The sequence below is a fragment of the Buteo buteo genome, chromosome Z, assembly GCF_964188355.1.
Source record: "Buteo buteo chromosome Z, bButBut1.hap1.1, whole genome shotgun sequence".
Classification (NCBI taxonomy): Eukaryota; Metazoa; Chordata; class Aves; order Accipitriformes; family Accipitridae; genus Buteo; species Buteo buteo.
This window is the reverse complement of record NC_134204.1, coordinates 46,282,656-46,300,469: the sequence shown is the minus strand read 5'-3', so window position 1 is coordinate 46,300,469 and position 17,814 is coordinate 46,282,656. Positions and strand designations below refer to the sequence as shown.

Sequence of the window (17,814 nt, the reverse complement as noted above, 5' to 3'; positions counted from 1 at the left end):
TATTTGGATCATTCTTGCCTCCTCTCTCTTGAGGTTTCAGATATTTTAGAACACTAACATAAGGCTACAATCCTTTCTGCTACAACACAGGTGTGAAATGCTGATCCAGTGTTAAAAGGCATACTGACAGCTGAGGTGGGGGAGGCAGGGAAAGGAGGACAAGACCGAGAGAACAAGGAGCATGGAAGCAGAAAGATAAGAGGAAGAGAAGTGGAAACAAGAGTGCGGAGCTGCACAGGAAGGACACAGGGAAAGTAATATGGATAAAAAAGGCTTTGCAGAATTTTTGAAGTTTGATCCTATTAATGCACAGAAAAGATGAGGTTACCCACCTCTAAACATATTAACATACACACTTTGCTGATAACAGGGAATTTGTGAAGCATGTATTAAAATCTGGAGAGTAAGCTAAGTAAGAATGCTTTTGGATTTACAAGCATTTGTAATTACAAAGCATACAGCAATTGCTCCTGAATACTTAGCTCCAGTACACATATATAATACCACAAACTGAATACTGGCCAACTTTAAAATTTCCTCCTTAAATAACTGCTAGTTGTGATACCACTGTCTAGCATTCACTGGATCTAAGAGGGTCTCAATGTTTTTGAATATTCTGTTAAAAAAAAATGCAATATTATTTTACTCTACACAGTGCCATGAAAAACGCAGATGCAATTTTTTCACATTGCAATTGCTACAGTACAAAAAATCCCCCTGAATCAAACTTCAAAACCAAGATAGATGAATTTCTGGCACTAGCTATCAGCCTCACCATGGTAATTAATAAATTAAATTTCAATGTTTGTGTCACACAGCAGATCAGACCATGGATAACTGACCTCTGTAGCCTTAAAATCTATTTCTTCCTACATATGAGATTAATTAATTATGCACATTTTCAATAGCCAAATGCTTCTGTTAGAATCATTTCAGATGTAATAAAGCATTTGAAACATGTAAGTACACACTTACCAGAGTATCATCACTCCTAGCGACACTCATGTTACTTCTGGACAAGAAAGATCTTGATAATCTTTGGCACAAGGATATTAAGCGCACTGATTGCTTTTTAAAAATAAGAAGAAAAAAGCTATATGTAAAAAAAAAATCAAAACAGAACACTTGTGATAAGATGCTACTGCAGAGATTTTAAAGGAATACTGTCGTATTAACAAAACAAACTGGAGTTTGACTTCAACACCCCCCATCTCCTTTTTATACCGTACTGGAACCTTCAATTTCTTTTGACATTTATAATCCAAATAGGCTATTCATATGCCCTAAGAAAAGCTACGGGATTTTTTTGGATTGCTATTATTTCACCAAGCTGTTCAAATACAAAGCAAAACAGATTTGTGTTACATCCTCTTATCCACATTGAAAACATTTAAATGTACATATTTTAAAGTATGTATACACAGAAAACCTAAACTGAGTGCAAATTAGCTGACGTCACTCCTTTAAACGTCATATTACAGAACAGTTTACGATATTCCTAGACCCACTGTTTCACTCTAAGGCAGCAGACTAGTACTTAAATTTTATAAATACCATAGAAGTTCACCTATCACAGACACTAAACTGCGGCAAAAAAAAATGTACTGCACAGCTGAATATTTTGTGCCTTTGGTCCCTATCTTAGCAAAATCATCCTATTTCTTGGCCTCTGTGACAATGAATAAAACTTGTTTCCTAATATCAGTGTGAACTTCCCAATGCACATGCTGAAGGAGGAGGGATAACTGTCTTGATGAACTGCTCCTTGCACAGATTAATGCTTTCAGCTAATAACTTGCCCCACTTCTGGAAAGATTAAGTGATGCCATCCTTCTAAACAATCTCAGACCAAAAATCCTTTGCAAAAGAGACTAGTTTTTCCTTCCTCTGTTAAGTGTTGGTGTAACTACTGGAATAATTAGTTCTGTGAGGCCTGCTTAAGGGATGTTTGATTTACTGGGATAACTGTCACAAAACATGTACCTATACTTTGAAGTGCCTTTTCTCTGAAAAAAGTACCAAGACAGGTTATGACAACATACAGCTAGATGCATAAAACAATCCACATAGAAGCATTTTTATGCAGATCATTAACAAAGAAGTCATCTCCCATACCACCATACTCAAGCACCTAATTTATTCCAACTGACAGAGGAGTAGGTTTCTTCTTCCTTCTCCACTCCTAATGACACTGATGTTTCCCTGGAGCAGGTAATGTTACTGTATTTGTATGTCACCAACATTTTGAAGACTTATTGAATGACTCACTTTCCATTTTCGTCGTGCTGCAAACTTTTTGAATTTCTCCATATTCACTGCGGATGCTTTTCTACTAAGTGCTTGCTGGGTGTCTTTAGGCTATTCACAAAAGAAAAATAAAGTTGTTGTAAAATATCCCTCAATTACAACTAGAACTTTCAAAAAGCACCTTCCTGTATGTAAGACAATGTCCTTCAATGATGATTTCCACTTACATTATGATAATATTGTAATCATACTGTAATAATAAAATAACTGTAAGCACGTAATTTTAACATCCACAGCCTAGTGGGGCATGCAGATGGAATTTCTTGAGAAAATGCCCTGAAGGAAATCCAGACCCAAGAATATTTCATGCAATGCTAAAATTTGCTTTTTCATTTTAAACAAAAAAGCCAACAGAACATTCAGCTTTATCCTTCACCTCCCTCTGTGACAGAGGCATCGGATATCATCTCCTAGATACATCTTGTCTTCTGGGAAGGTTTCCTGGCTGATTTTAAATGCAGTCAAACTTTGTTCCAGTCTCAGTGTAATCAGCTGGATGCTGCTGGGACCCCAGAAAAATCACATCCCAACTATCTGCGCAGCAAGCTCTAAGGCTGCACACTTTGAACCTTCTCATACTAATAAGCTAATACTAAGCACCAGTTACCAGTGCAGTATACCAAATTTTGCATTATATGACCCCATACTTTTAAGTCATTATTATGGAGAAATGCAGGCAAAAGTAGTGATGGGAAAGGGGAAAAGAGGGTATGACCAGTGGGGTGGGGGGACAATGCCTGGAAAGTTAAGATATAAAGGAACATAACAGGGTACAAAACAACATGCCTTGCTGCAGGAGTGAAGACCTTGGTCCCTGAGAGACAAACTTGGACAGTGCTTGCTTCAGTGGTTTAAAAAATCATTTCAACATGTTTCAACTGTTTAAGATTACCCCACCAAAAAGTCAGCAAAACAAAGTCAAATTTGTAGTTTGGTGTATTGGTGTAGAAATGTCTGCCCTAGGATGCGGAACTATGAACTGGAGCAGCTGTGGCACGGATATTCTGCTAATTGGTCCTCTGGGAAGTGGAATGGGGTCTAACACCCACTGTGCATCCCCAAAACCTGGGAAATCAATGGCACTGAAGAGGTTTACTACTTACAATCAGAATGCGATATAGAATTTAAAAAATTAAGTGGCAGGTATTACTACACACATTAAGAAGAATGATAGGTCCCATTTTCTCCCTCTCAAGCTAGTAGCACCACAACAGGTTGATCCAAAGCAAACACTGTGGAACACTGAAAGAAGTGGACCACCACCCCACATTAACTGCTTTCTTCAGTCTAAAGAGGAAGGACAGAAGAGAGATTATCCTTTTTTGCCCAACTGACATAAGGAGATTGGAATATGAAAAATGTGAGAGGAAACTGGACTGGATTCAGAGAACGTATTTCTTTGTGCAATGCTCCCTGAAGATTAGTTTCTCTGCCTGAGCATGATTTTAATCTCAATAGTGGCCTACTTCCCCATTGCTAACTTACATAGAGGGTATGTTAATGAAGTCTACATTCTGGATGTACTATTTTTCATAGAGACAGCTTTCCAAAACAGTAAGTTATAATAAACGATTATGCCAATTTTCCTTGTTAAGGAACTTGAAAAGTGAAGGCAAAGTATGAAATGGAGAATGATTAAAAACAGGCAACAGAGAATGAATTACATGCTAACCTTGATCCAAGGATGCAGCAAACTATCTTGAATAGTCATTCTCTTCCTTTAACAGAATAAGAGAGAATTGTTTCAGACAGTAAAAAATACATACTACTATATGTTTATTAAACTAACATCTCAAAACATCATGTAATTTGAAATACTAGACATAGGCTGCAACAGTGCGTACACACGAGAAACAACTCACTTTGGATCCTTCACTAGAAGTCTTCGTATAAAATCTTTAGCTAGGGCACTGGTATTACTGAAGAACTCTTCTTCAAATTCATAATTCACAGCAGACACATTTGCTAATGTTTCCTGTTTGGTTTCTCCAAGAAATGGTGATGCACCACTTAGACTGCAAGAAAGACAGAACATTCCTCTCCTAACATGTTGTAACACTGATGTTTCAACCCTCTGAGATCAAATAACAGCAGAAAGTGAACATTTTTCTCTTCTGCTTTAAGATTGCAAATGTACTTTCAGGAAGATGTGATTTAGCAGGGCAAAATCCTTTGCTGTAATTTGAGAGAATATTGATTAAGATAAAGTTGCTGTGGAAAATTACCTACAGATTTGAAGACAGCTTCCCATGCTCAGTGCTGACTAATGGACATTCTTTCAATAATTATACTATTGCTTTTATGATCATTCAACCTGAATCATGTTGTGCAATCAGAATGGTTTGACTTGTATAAACACCACCAAAACCCCAGAGGATAGAATCAGAATTAAAAAAACAGCATTTGCAAGAACCACCCATAGATTTTGGTACTTACAGAATATAAGTTATTACACCAATACTCCTGGAGTGAAGGAGGGGAGGGGGAGCAGGGGAAAGGATGAGAGAGAGGGGAGAGAAACAGATGGAGGGAGAGAGAGGAGAGAAAAAAAAAAAGGTTAGAACATAAGAATAATCATGAGAGATTTACTTCAAGTAAGATCCAATAACTTACCACATATCTGCTTCAAGACCAAGAGGCTCATAATTTACTATTTCAGGAGCTAAAGGAGAAAGCAGGGAGATCAGTACCTAGTCAAAGAACAGATCTATGTCACTCTGAGCCTATATATGTCAGAGATAGTAAGTTAAGAAGCTGTTAGATAAAAACACCTTAATGCAAGTCTAAGATGAAACTGAATTGCTTATTTAAATTTCAAAATGTTATGAATTATACACAAATTACATAATCTGTAACTCATCCAAACCAAGCTAAGCCACATACACTGTTTCACAGAATGAGAAAGAATAGTTTGAATAAACAACAGTTTTCTTACCAACAAACTCTGGTGTTCCAAAGATATTTTTGAATTCATTTCCGAAGTCAATTTTGTGCGCCAAACCAAAGTCAATAATCTTGATTCGAGGCTTTGGTACATTCCTGTCCAACAACATTATGTTTTCAGGCTTTGTGAAGGAAGAAAGGGGAGAGAAAAGAGATTATACATGGGTACAAAATGTCTTGACACATATCAGCATTCTTCAGCACTGAATGCTTCTCTCTACCTTCTTCAGCCTCTTGAACTGTGTCTTCAGCAGAAAAATCCCATCTTTTCCTATTACAATCTAACACATGCTAAAAATTAACTACAGTAAATCAGGATTTCATGTTGATGACAGGGGGCTATGATTTCCACAGGGCCAAGATTTTACCTCTTGTAGATAGAACAGTTGCAGTTTTCAGGTGGACTGACCCTAAGTGAAACACACTGTCTTCAGTAAAGATCACAGCCCCTGTGCTATGGCCATTTGAACAGTGCTGGGAGTTTTCAAGAAACAAAGCCCCATAAACTAGTATTTGGGCTTGGTTAACATTACTCCCTGAAAGAGGTTTCTTTCACACTGCACAAGCAATCAGGGAGGTATATCTTGCTGCCTTTGTATGTCCAAGAGAAACTTCTGGAGTGGTCCAGCTCCCAGTTTTTAAGGCTCAACATACTTACAAAAAAGGATAAATAGCAGGTTCTCATGGCTTTTCTAGCTCTATTTTAAAATAAAGACTTTGGTTTATTTTGAAATAAAGATTCGCAAAACCAGAACAAAGTTAGAAGATAAAATGTCAAGATTATCATCGAAGGAGCCTGCTTCTACACTCCATTACTTTAACTAGCATACAGAACCAGCTACTTAGTCTCCATATCCTGTCACGTCCATAAGCTGGTGTGCTCTGAAGAGTTCCTGGAGCTACATCCATCCTGCTCACATTGATACGTGCAAATGTAATTTTCTTCCTTCCCTTCCTACATTTGTATTGGATAGTTTTATTGTTCTGCATAGTTTAATTCTTGCTGCATACTTTAATTCACATATTCTTGGTATGCGGTGTAAGGATGCTTTTGTTTTAGTACAAGCACGTTGCCAAAAATTTACATTTCATATGTAAGAAATGTATTTCTTACTGGATTCACAATTCTTTTTTCTTGCTGACTGTCATAAAAAGACCAAATATATTACTGTAGGTAATGAGGATGAGACTGGAAAAGGTGTGCTTACCCTGAAAACCATTCCCTTCCCTATCTCATCCCCAGGACACAGCACCCCTTTCAAAACTGCATTGCAATGTAACAATTATGCCTCTTTTTCCTATTACAGACATAGCTGCCAACTTCAGCAGACTTCAGGGAATATTCAGCTGCCTACCTCTGAAAAAAATCTTACAGAGGAAAACATTCTGAAATTGAAACGTTAAAAAAGCAATAACTGAGTTTAGATACAAAAGCTCTCTTTTCATTACCAAAAGGATGCAATAGACAGTTTTTCTAAAAACAAACAAAAAAAAAAAAAAAAAAGAAGAGGAAATTATCTGCCCTGTCTCCTCCACAAGAATCTTTGTACTTAACTCTGTACTGTTTCAATTTAGTACCTATAAATAATGTTCATTTGAACATAAAATATATACAACAGCAAAAAAAAAAAAAGTTGGACAAAAGGCATCCTGTTCAGAATGTTTCATCCAGATCCCATTCACATTTCGTAAAATCATAATCATAATTTTTATTTCAAGATTGCTTCCTCAGAATGGTTTAACTTCATTGGAAGTTGCCATTTTCCATGAAGAATCTTACATTAAAAACAGATGGGACCTATTTACGGTTCAGTAATTTCTTTCCAATGGCTGAGCTTTCCCCTGTCTACATAAGCTAGCAAAACAAAACTATGGCCAAGATCTGCTGGATGGCATATTTGTGGCTGGTGTTAACAAAGGACTTTAATGGATGTTGCTTACAGTTGCCGAAGTTTTTATGCACTCAACGCACCTTAAGATCAAAGTGGGCAATTTGCAGAGAGTGGAGATACTGAACACCATTAAGTATCTGCTTGAGAAATTCAGTGGCTTCCTCCTCCGTGAGAGATTCTTTCTCAGCTAAGAAGTCGAAGAGCTCTCCACCTGCAACACTTGGAGAGCAGAAGCAGAGTTACTGACATGCTCGCTTGAACCAACAGGTTCCTTTTAGCATAGCTATTCTCAAACCAGCCTTGAAAAGGATCCAGATGCTTTAAAGGTTGTCAATATCAAAAAAGAAGATGAAAATTACTTAAATTCAATACCCAAAATAGTTAGTAACTACCCCTCCTCCCCCTGAAAAGAATACAATAAAAAGAGTCTTATTTTCAAACAAAAAAAAAAGGTTTGAAAAACCCAACAAGCATGGTTGGCTGTATCTAAATTTAAATGAAGCAAAACCCACCTACTCTCTGTATGCACATTCAAGAGAGTAACAGTGAATGTGAAGGAATTATACTCAAAACATACTAATGTAATGGGACATCTAGAAAATCAAACATGAATTGTCTCATGCTACCAGTAAAACATTAGATTTCCACCTCCCGCCCCTCCCTGAAAATACAAAATCCAAAGCTTATTTTGAAATAATTACTGGTAGCTGTCCTACTATTCAGTTTCTAAATTCCTCAAAGCATTCAGCTCTTTGAAAATATATTCTGTTCTTCAAAACAGTGTATTACATTTAGCACCGATGTTGTTATTTGTACTCTGACATTACCACACCTTTCCTACAAGTAAAAGTCACTACTGCCCTTAAAACTACTTCCAGCAAATGTTTTAGCTACACAGGCAGAAAGAAGAGAGGTAAGAAGTGAGGAGGGTACATAAGCATATCTAAATTTTTGCATTTGAGAGAGAGGAATAAACTGAAGATGACCCTTTTCTCAGCTTAGTCAACAGTCTGGCAGGAGTGATGATAATTGTCAACAGAAGAAGAGATACTGAAGTGAAGTGAATAGGAAACATAAACTGCAATTATTCTTAAAAAACAACCAATCTCCTTTCAGTTTAAGGAAATATACTGTGATGACTGCCCACTGTGGCAAACTCTTTTTCCTGTTTATAAAAGCAGCATTATTACCTAGAAACGTCTTAGAGACAGCAAAGATGGTCATATCATCCCCTATATTTTGCATTTTATTGATATTAAAAAAAAATATATCAGAAAGTACACCCTAATTTATGTTGCCTTTCTGTAAGGAGAAAAAAAAATCTGTTCACGATTTAAAGTTCTGATTATGAAAAATAATGGGATTAACATATAACAATAGCTAAACAGTCTGGGCAAATTTCTGGAAATGTATTTGACTTCTTTATCATGTCTACTTTCCAAGAGACTTAATCTGCATTATTGTAATGCAAATTGCATGAAAAGTGTATTTTAATGAGTTCTTGGAGCTTTCACTGAGCTGCCTAGACAATAATGAGAGTATTGTTTTGGGTATTATTTGTGTTGTAATATTTTCTGCATGAAAGCAATTATTGAAACAAAGTGCCATTAAATATAAGAATTATAGACTGGAAGGAAGAGAGGTCATTTTAATAATCTTTTTTGTTGTTGTTGTAGAGACATGAAAACAGAATTCCTAAAGATTAAGTACATTTCATTTTTATACAGAGGCTAGTCAGAAACATCTTACAAATGGATACACATGCATATTCTCTCATTCTTTGCTTCTGACTGAAAAAAACAGAAAGAGGTTTTCAGGCTAAGGTCTGTAACTCTGCAGCACTTTGTGATGATGAACAGAAACCTGGATGGTGACACAGTGCTGGCATTTCTCTTCATTTCCAATTACTGAGCTAAGGGACTTACACATCACATGGAACTTGTTTCCACGTGTTTCCAAGGATGTTTGCAGCAGTTGCCGGGCGGCTGTTAACTGGAGCACAGCCATGCCACCCGGAGCAGGCAGACTCACCGTGGCTACTTGTCCAGCCGTGGGCACTTGTGGCAGCAGTCACAGCAAACCGCAGCACCTTTATGCACTCAGCATGGTTTGCCACTGGGCTAACCATCACACAGTCAGGTGAGCCGGCAGAGCCAGACCCTTTGCTGAGGAAGAGGCTGGAAGACTGCACCAAACACATGGTTATCTGGTCTGCTTTTCATGTAGGTCACCCACCCTGTGAAACAGCGAAGTGCCTGCTGAGGCTTAAAGCATTCATCAAGCCATCACAAATGCAACAGAAGTACCCAGAGCATGCACTTTCAGCAATGCCAACTTGCAGCACTGTGATGCCCACTCTGCAATCTAAACCGGACTGTGACAGTGTCACACAGGTATGGGTATGTTTTCTGGCTGTCACAGCTTGCTCTTACACCTGTTGGCTGATACACAGTCCCTGTGAAACTTACTAGTCAACTACAAACTGCAGCACTGATTATACATGTTCCTTTTAGATCCAAAAGAAAGATTTAATTCCCAAGGTTTACCTTTTTTTGAGATATTTAACAAAGAAACATAACTGTATTTGTGTAAAATTGGAAGAGACTCTTCAGCTTCAGCTTCTTCTTATCTGCAATCATTCTGTTTTGTGCAATTTCATATGCTGAAAGTTTAGACCACATGAAATTACAGGTTTGATGTACATGTGTTTTTATGCCTCTCAAAGATGTCACATTTGTGAATGGTTAACTGTATGAGATCGCATATAGCTCTTCTCTAGCACTGCTGAGTACTATCTTTCTGTCTTTGACATAGGTTAGTTGTAGTGACATTTCTTCTATGATTATATCATAGGCCTTATAACAGCATGAAATAAAATGTTACCTGTCTTTCACAGATAACATACCTAGTGCTTGCAAATCTTGAAACTGACGTCCAGAGAAGCTAACAGGTTAAAAAAATACATTTTTATTTTTCTTAAAATTGGAAATTAATTAGCAAAAATGGTAGATCTTTCCAAAGTGGTGTGTGCTTCTTTAGATGCTGAAGTACTGTTACCCTGAGTGACTCGGCAGCCCTTGCTTAAGTAGGCGAGTGAGGAGAGACTGGATGTAACGCACTCAAAGCTTTGTTCCAGAAGCAGCTGTACCTCTGGTCTATGGGATTTTAGTGTGCCCTTCATGTTACGCACCTCACCCTTAATGCCTAGGGTGAGATACTACATGGGCTCACCTCAGAGAGCAGGCCATTGTGACTTTTCCTTTTGGGGACCTCAGTAAGGCAGGTTGCGTACCTCAGCTTCCCCTTTACTCTCGTCAGAAGACTGCTTACTCCGTACCTTCCTGCTGACTCTGGTAGCTCTGATATTAAGCTGTACCACCAGAGGTATAAAGAAAACCACGGTATCACTGCAAGGCAATTACTTCAAGCAAGTCATAGAGGGTAAATACAGGTGCACACTCAACATCCTTTGTAAGTTTCACTTCCACAATTAATTCACGGGATTATAGTGCCCCAGGTCTATCAGCAGAGTTTGCTTTCACAGATTTCATAACCAGATTATATATACAGAATCACTAGCTGATCTTGACTGGACTTCCAGATATCACAGATCAAGAAATGGGTTAGAACAAGCTAGTAAAGACACTGGCTACGTAAGATATTGCAATCTTCACAAACCTTCCAAAATGCTGTTGGATTTTCAAGTCTAGCTCTGTGCCTCAGCCAGGATAACACAGTCCCACAGTAAATAAACACCACACGTTTTACCGTCCCATGGTCACCTTCAGAGGTGAAGCCAGAAGGCAAGCAGAAAGTCCCATTCCACTAACATACCTGTGAATATCCCACCTCATGCACAGAGGCAGTCTTAATCTAAAGGACAAGGGGCAGACAACTCCACACATCAGCCCCTACAACTGATCTTTTTGAATGTCACCTTCTCCCCAGAAGTACACTTGTTCAACCCTCATTACAATGCCCCACCTTTGTTTCTAATTTAGCTTTGGGGTTGCTGGTGCACGAACACGCTGTTGAAATGCAGCTGAAACCAGATCATTGCATGGGTTTCCAGAGCCACACAAACTCACTCCCAGCCTGCCTCTGGGGCTTTGCAGAGGGGCCTCTGCAGCCAGCATCTAACAGGCTGTTGCCAACCACCAGCTGGGTGAGGATGGCTTCCTGAAGGGAATAGAGGCAAGAGGTTCACCAAGTACTAGTGTTTCTTCCTGTAGACCACTTTGGAGTATCTCTAGTATCCTCTGGAAGCACACAGCTTCACTCTATTCAATTTCTCTGTTTGCTTGTAGGAATTACCAGACAGCTTTCTGAGCAGTTCATCTGTGTCATAACACAACTCTGATCTCCCAAGTGCTAGCAAGTAACTGATTGGCAACAACCTATACCCCTTCAGATTAATAGGAACTTGATTACTGTCAAGTCACAGCTAAATTCCTTTACAGCTGCAAAGCCTCTATCTTCACCTTCACATACTGTTTTCCTTTAAAGCATTAATTCTTTCATGTTCCTGTATAAAATCTTTCTGTTTACCTTTAAAGTAAGTCAAATTTCATAGTCATAATAGGTAGTTCAAATATTTTGCTCAATAAAATAAGAATTTGTGATTGATGGAGGTCACATCTTAATCCTAAAGGGCATGTTGTATTATTGACCATGTTATAACACAGAAAGCCGTAAGGGCTGAGTAAATCTATTTTCACTGTTATAACATGACTACATTTTATATTGTTTTTGAGCAGCAGAGTATGTGTTTTTAGAAATATTTTGTATAAATATTTTCACTAAGCAAAGCTGCTATGTGTTGCTTCCCTGATATTTCTAGGCAGAGGTGCTAGCTTTCCCCAACAGATACAAGTAAAATAAAGCTTCACGTCAACTGCATTCTTTCTTAAAACATGTAATAGTGGTAAAAGCATTTCCCAGCCTTCCCTAAGGAAGACAGACATGTTTGCAACCCACGTCTCCCTCTGGGTAAGAAAATACATCACACCTGTGGCAAAAGGATTCCTGGTTAGTGCTTTTGCAAGTTGCCAGGCTTTCTTACCTATGGAACATAACTGATCACCAGACCTCAGATGAAGTCATTATGGGAACCTACACAGGGAACTTAGAACAAATTAACCTTCAAAGCCAGTGTGGTCACCTTGTAATGTCTCAGTCACATGCCACATTGATCACATTGCTCATACTGTAATAGCACTTAAATGATAATTAATGATTACCTAAGGATTCCTGATTAAGTTAAAAACCCACAAACAAATCGCCAAACCTAAGCCCAAACCCCTTGTTTGAAGAAACTTAACCTAGTAAGTTGAAGCTTACAAGGCTTAATTCACCTTGCTTAGATTTGAAAACAACATAAACTAGTAAAGTTAAAGAACAATTTGAGAACCAATTTATTCATTTTTTTAAAGCAGATTCAATTTACTAAATTCTTTGAATTCTTCTCTTATCCAAAAATTGCTTCTGTCAACTTGCAAAAGAAATGTTTTCTCTAACAATTCTGTGGTCAAATGTCTCTTGTAGGACTCCTTGCATTATTTCAAAACATAAGTTGTCAGCCCAAGTCTAGACTGAAATATTGCTACTTCTGTTTTATTTAAGGTTAACGGGTTTTACATCCACTTCATTTCAACAGCCTTCATGAACTGTGCAGTTACCAACCAACTCCTCAGAAGTACAAAGTGTACCAAGTATTTTGAAAGAAAAGAACAAGGCTGCTGGCTCATCATGTTAACTACCCGCTAAACAATATTGTACTTAGGTTTTTTTTTTAGCTAGCTACCAGAAAACTCAAGGCATGTGATGGCATCACTATGCCTTGTCATTTTCATTTGTCCAGCTTCTATTAGAGACACCAACTGTCATGAAACCCACTCTTTAGTGTACCTAAATTCTTCAATTATATTTAACAGGAAGCATTGGCTTCAGAATGGCTAGCCAGGAGAACACAGGCACCAAAACCTGGACTAAAATTTAAGCAGTTAAGTCCTACTAAGAGGGAGACCTGAACACCTGTGAATCTTCCTTGCACCCAAACACAGCTGGTATTTAGGTTCTCATCACTGAAATTCCCTAAGTGCCCAGAATCTGGATAATGCACATGGTTACTGACACTTGGGCCCAGTGGAGTGCCTTAGTATTTTGATCCTGCCAAGACATTCAAATTTAACACATGAAGAGTATTCAGGTTTAGTGTATATTGTGGTTTAACCCCAGCCAGCAACTAAGCACCATGCAGATGGTCTATCACTCCCCCCGCCCCGCTCAGCTAGACAGGGGAGAGAAAATATAACAAAAGGCTTGTGGGTTGAGGTAAGGACAGGGAGAGATCACTCACCAATTACTATCACGGGCAAAACAGACTCAACTTGGGGAAAATTAACATAATTTATTGCCAATCAAATCAGAGTAAGGTAACGAGAAATAAAACCAAATCTTAAAAACACCTTCTCGCCATCCCCGCTTCTTCCTGGGCACAGCGTCACACCCGAATTCTCTACCTAGCCCCCCCAGCAGTGCAGGGGGATTGGGAATGGGGGTTGGAGTCAGTTCATCACACATTGTCTCTGCTGCTCCTTTCCTCCGCACACTCTTCCCCTGCTCCAGGGTGGGGTCCCTCCCATGGGAGACAGTCCCCCACAAACTTCTTCAACATGGGTCCTTCCCATGGGCTGCAGTTCTTCACGAGGTGCTCCAGTGTGCGTCCCTTCCACAGGCTGCAGTCCTTCAGGCACAGACTGCTCCAGTGTGGGTCCCCTGCAGGGTCACAAGTCCTGACAGAAAACCCACTCCAGTGTGGGCTCCTCTCTCCACAGGTCCTGCCAGGAGCCTGCTCCACCACGGGCTTCCCACAGGGTCACGGACTTCTTCAGGGCACATCCAGCTGCTCCACCGTGGACCTCCCTGGGCTGCAGGGGGACAGCCTGCCTCACCATGGTCTTCCCCACGGGCTGCAGGGGAATCTCTGCTCCGGCACCTGGAGCACCTCCTCCCCTCCTTCTTCACTGACCTTGGGGTCTGCAGGGTTGTTTCTCTTACATGTTCTCATTCCTCTCTCCAAGCTGCCGTTTCTGTGTCACAGCAACTTTTTTCCCTTCTTAAATCTGTTCTCCCAGAGGCGCTACTACCGTCACTGATGGGCTTGGCCTTGGCCAGTGGCGGGTCTGTCTTGAAGCTGGTTGGTATTGGCTCTGTCGGACATAGAGGAAGCTTCCAGCAGCTTCTCACAGAAGCCAGCCCTGTCACTGCCCACCCCTGCTACCAAAACCTTGCTGTGCAAAGCCAATACAGCATACAAGAGTGCCAAGCATTTTGCTCAGGGACTGCAGAGCCCAGAAGCCAAGTGCTCTCCCTCCAAGATGCGCTCAATGCATTGCAGAGTCACACTGGCTCTAGCTCCTTTCTTTTCAGCCCTCTCAGGCCTTCATTCTTACCTGTGCATGTATCTGTGGGCCTGCAATTCAGGATTTTGAAGTCAAAAGGTGGCACAACATCTACAAATCAGTGCTGCGGAGCTTGCTGACCTGCTGTTACATCCCAGTAAGCACCAAAGATTCAATCCTCTCAAAATTGAGTACAGGGCCACTTGAGAACAACTTTCTTATGACTTAAAGGTAAAATTAACAAAAACCTCAGAGCTATTTCTATCAAAAGACAACTAAAAGTTAAAGAAACTCTGTGCAGACTTCAAGCTTCTCTAGAAGCCAAGCTACTATAAATGTAACAAGTTAAATTAACTCCCCAATAAGATAGAAGTGGAATTTAAAGAGTTTATCATTATTTGCTCTTACTTACACTTCAGTGAGCAACTCATGACATCATCAAGATCATCATACAAGAGCTAATGGTCTTCAATTAAGTTTTCTAATTCAGAAATGAAGGTATGTTTTTTGCAGAGAAAAGTATGAATACCTAACTCCATCCTTAGCTTCCCAGTGAAAAGAGTCAGCTATTGCTATCAAGCTATTTTAAAAGGCGAGACCACCTGCATTACTTTTGAGCACTCTAAGGAAGTACTGTATAGTTTAGGATAAGGGTATTTATTCCTTGCACTTGCACCAAGATACCATAACCAAGGCTCTACAAAGCACCACATAGTGACTGTATTTTGTAGGTCTGCAGCTAAATGAAGACATAAAAAAGTGGAAGGAAAAACAAAATAGAAGAGACAGATTATGCATCTAAGGCCAGCAAAAGGGGAACCAACTAGGTGCAAAACATGCTTCAGCAAAGAAAATAATTATCACTGCACAACAGAGACATCTGTGTTTTCTAGTCTGTGAAGTGTGATAAAATAATGGCTTCAGCAGAGCTCACTGGAAATAGCTTAGTATTGCTGACATGTAACAGAGACTAGTTGTTGCTGCTGGATGGAAAAAAGTACTATAAAATTCTAATTCAATTATTTGTGTGATAGGAGAAAAAAAAAACTATTACAGTTTTGAGATAGATGAAGAAGAGACAGTGTCTTCCAGCTCGTATGTAATACGCACAACAATCCTTGCAAGATGATGAAAGAGTCCACAGAGTGGAACTTTCAAAGGTTATTTCCAAATCAAGGACACACTTGCCACTAAGACCTAGAAATACGAAAATACGCCCAATTTCTCTAAATATACCAAAAGACTGTAATAAAGTAAGCCTTTTCAAGGCTATCTCATGCTTTTGTGTGACTGCTGAATCTTTTAAGGAAACATTTGATTTTAAAAGTTTCAGAAATTAAATGTTTTGTAATTTTATTTTTTTTTTTTGTAGGTCAGTTTCCTGACGTGAAGTAGTTGAGAGAAAAACCTCCAAACACCTATGTGGACAAAGTTTTTGATATACTCTGTTTTGCATTCAGGATTGTAAGGACCTTGCCACTACAATAATTAACTAACTGACCGCATATTTCTGCATACAAATCACCGCCTTGAATACTTTGCTGGCTGACATAGTATTTGCTGCAAGTGAATGAAGCGAGAACTTCTACAGTCAGTCACTCACCTCTGAGAAACAGCTGACTGATAATGCAGAAAATTGTTTAGGAGGCTGCACGCAATACTGCAAACCTCTTGCTGAACCAGGAGATAAAAATCAATAGTGAGTAGGCAAGAGACGCTGTTGCCCTGAGACTGTGCATGTTAACATCTGGCAGCCACCAAAAGGGCAGCTGCAGTGGCTTGACATCTGCAGGCTGCAGCTTCTATCAAGAACAGAAACCAGAGATACTTTTCCTCACCACCGCTTGCATTACTACACTTGCTAACTAATATGAAATCAGTGTTTCTTCCGGGTTTTGTTTTGTTATGAATTTCTTGTACGTAGCTGGAATGTTGGGTTTTAGTTTCTAAATTCTAGAAAAACTAAGTTACACAAAATCCTGTCTGTATGTGGTATACTCTCTCATCCTGTAGTTATAGAGGAACACAAGTCCCAGGAAAAATGCTATGTTCTAATCAGAAAGGAAAATGATCACTTAGGATGGATTCTGAGGACAGCAAAACAGGTTATTTAATGAGCTTTCAGCTTTACTTCTCTTTGTTTGAAATTGTTATGTAAGAACAAAGAATGTCAGGGGAGTAGGTCCCTAGGCAAAATGTGAATATTAGAAGAAAAGGATTACATATTTAAGTGCCTAAGCACATGATTAAAACGACAATCTTTTGCCTTTTCAATAGCTTTACATAATATCACCATGATTTTGAGAATTAAAAAACTTCAGAGCAATTAGTTATTCAGTTTAGAAACAGATTGCTAATGTGTCATCTTTTCCTCTTTGACCCTCTAACTAAATAAATGTGTTACCTTTGTGATACCGCAAATAACACTGCTTCAACTTGAAAGACTCACGTAGCTGTTTGGAAAACTGAAAAAAAAAAAAAAAAAAAAAAAAAGCCTCCGATTGAAACTATATGGGGATTGTTAACTGGGCAGACCAATTAGATAAATTGCAATGCAAACGGTTTGCTGAGCTTCATGCTATCAAGCTTACAAAATATCAACACGTTGTCAGAAGCTGTATCTGCTTCCATTCAATGAACGTTAGTGGGTACATACAGACACTCACAGAAACTTTGCTGCCAAAAGAGCTCCTATGCCTGAGTAGAAAAGCTGGAGGGGCAGAATGGCCCCATTCCCCCTACCACTGTCTATGATGACTGAGTCTTCCTCAGAGCTTTCAAGTCCAGGCACTGGCCTGATTTTACCTGGACAGATTACAGAGCAGAAAGAAAGCACTGCAGAAGCAGTGATACACTGACAGTAAGGTTACAGACGGAAAGAATGTGAGAGCTAGTACAAGTGGGGAGAAGAAGCATCATCATACTACTTTTGCTGTGTGTTCATGACACATTTAAAGGGTTCTGAACAAAATCCAGGAGTAGCAGATATTCCAATAAGAATATAAGGAAATCTTATACTTCATACAGGATGTTAATTTAGCTTATTTAAAAAAAATACTTGCTTAAAGTATCCAAAGTTGACAAACTAATGCACATGTATACTTCTGGAACTAAAAAACCAACCCAGACTGCAAGTATTACTGAAAACCATCACATGCTGGGCTAGAAGCGTAAAAGTATGTTCTAACATAACAAAGCAGTATCATGTATGTATATACCATACAAAAGATGAAACTCCAAAAGCTACTTCCCAGTTTTCTTTTTAAATC

General features: G+C 39.1%; 1 protein-coding gene across 5 annotated transcripts in view; it reads right to left on the bottom strand.

Annotated features, from left to right (window-relative positions):
• The window catches only part of DAPK1 (death associated protein kinase 1), a 94,734-nt gene that overhangs the window by 33,139 nt on the left and 43,781 nt on the right, over positions 1-17,814 (bottom strand). For 3 of the 5 annotated variants that reach the window (XM_075021420.1, XM_075021419.1, XM_075021417.1), the window contains exons 4-11: positions 7,223-7,361; positions 5,243-5,372; positions 4,921-4,969; positions 4,744-4,770; positions 4,170-4,322; positions 3,980-4,025; positions 2,269-2,358; positions 976-1,068 (exon numbers count right to left, since the gene is read on the bottom strand). In XM_075021420.1, the coding sequence (XP_074877521.1) occupies positions 976-1,068; positions 2,269-2,358; positions 3,980-4,025; positions 4,170-4,322; positions 4,744-4,770; positions 4,921-4,969; positions 5,243-5,372; positions 7,223-7,361 (727 nt within the window). Of the gene's footprint in view, positions 1-975; positions 1,069-2,268; positions 2,359-3,979; positions 4,026-4,169; positions 4,323-4,743; positions 4,771-4,920; positions 4,998-5,242; positions 5,373-7,222; positions 7,362-17,814 lie in introns of those variants that run through there. The other 2 variants (XM_075021418.1, XM_075021421.1) reach the window with 2 other exon arrangements.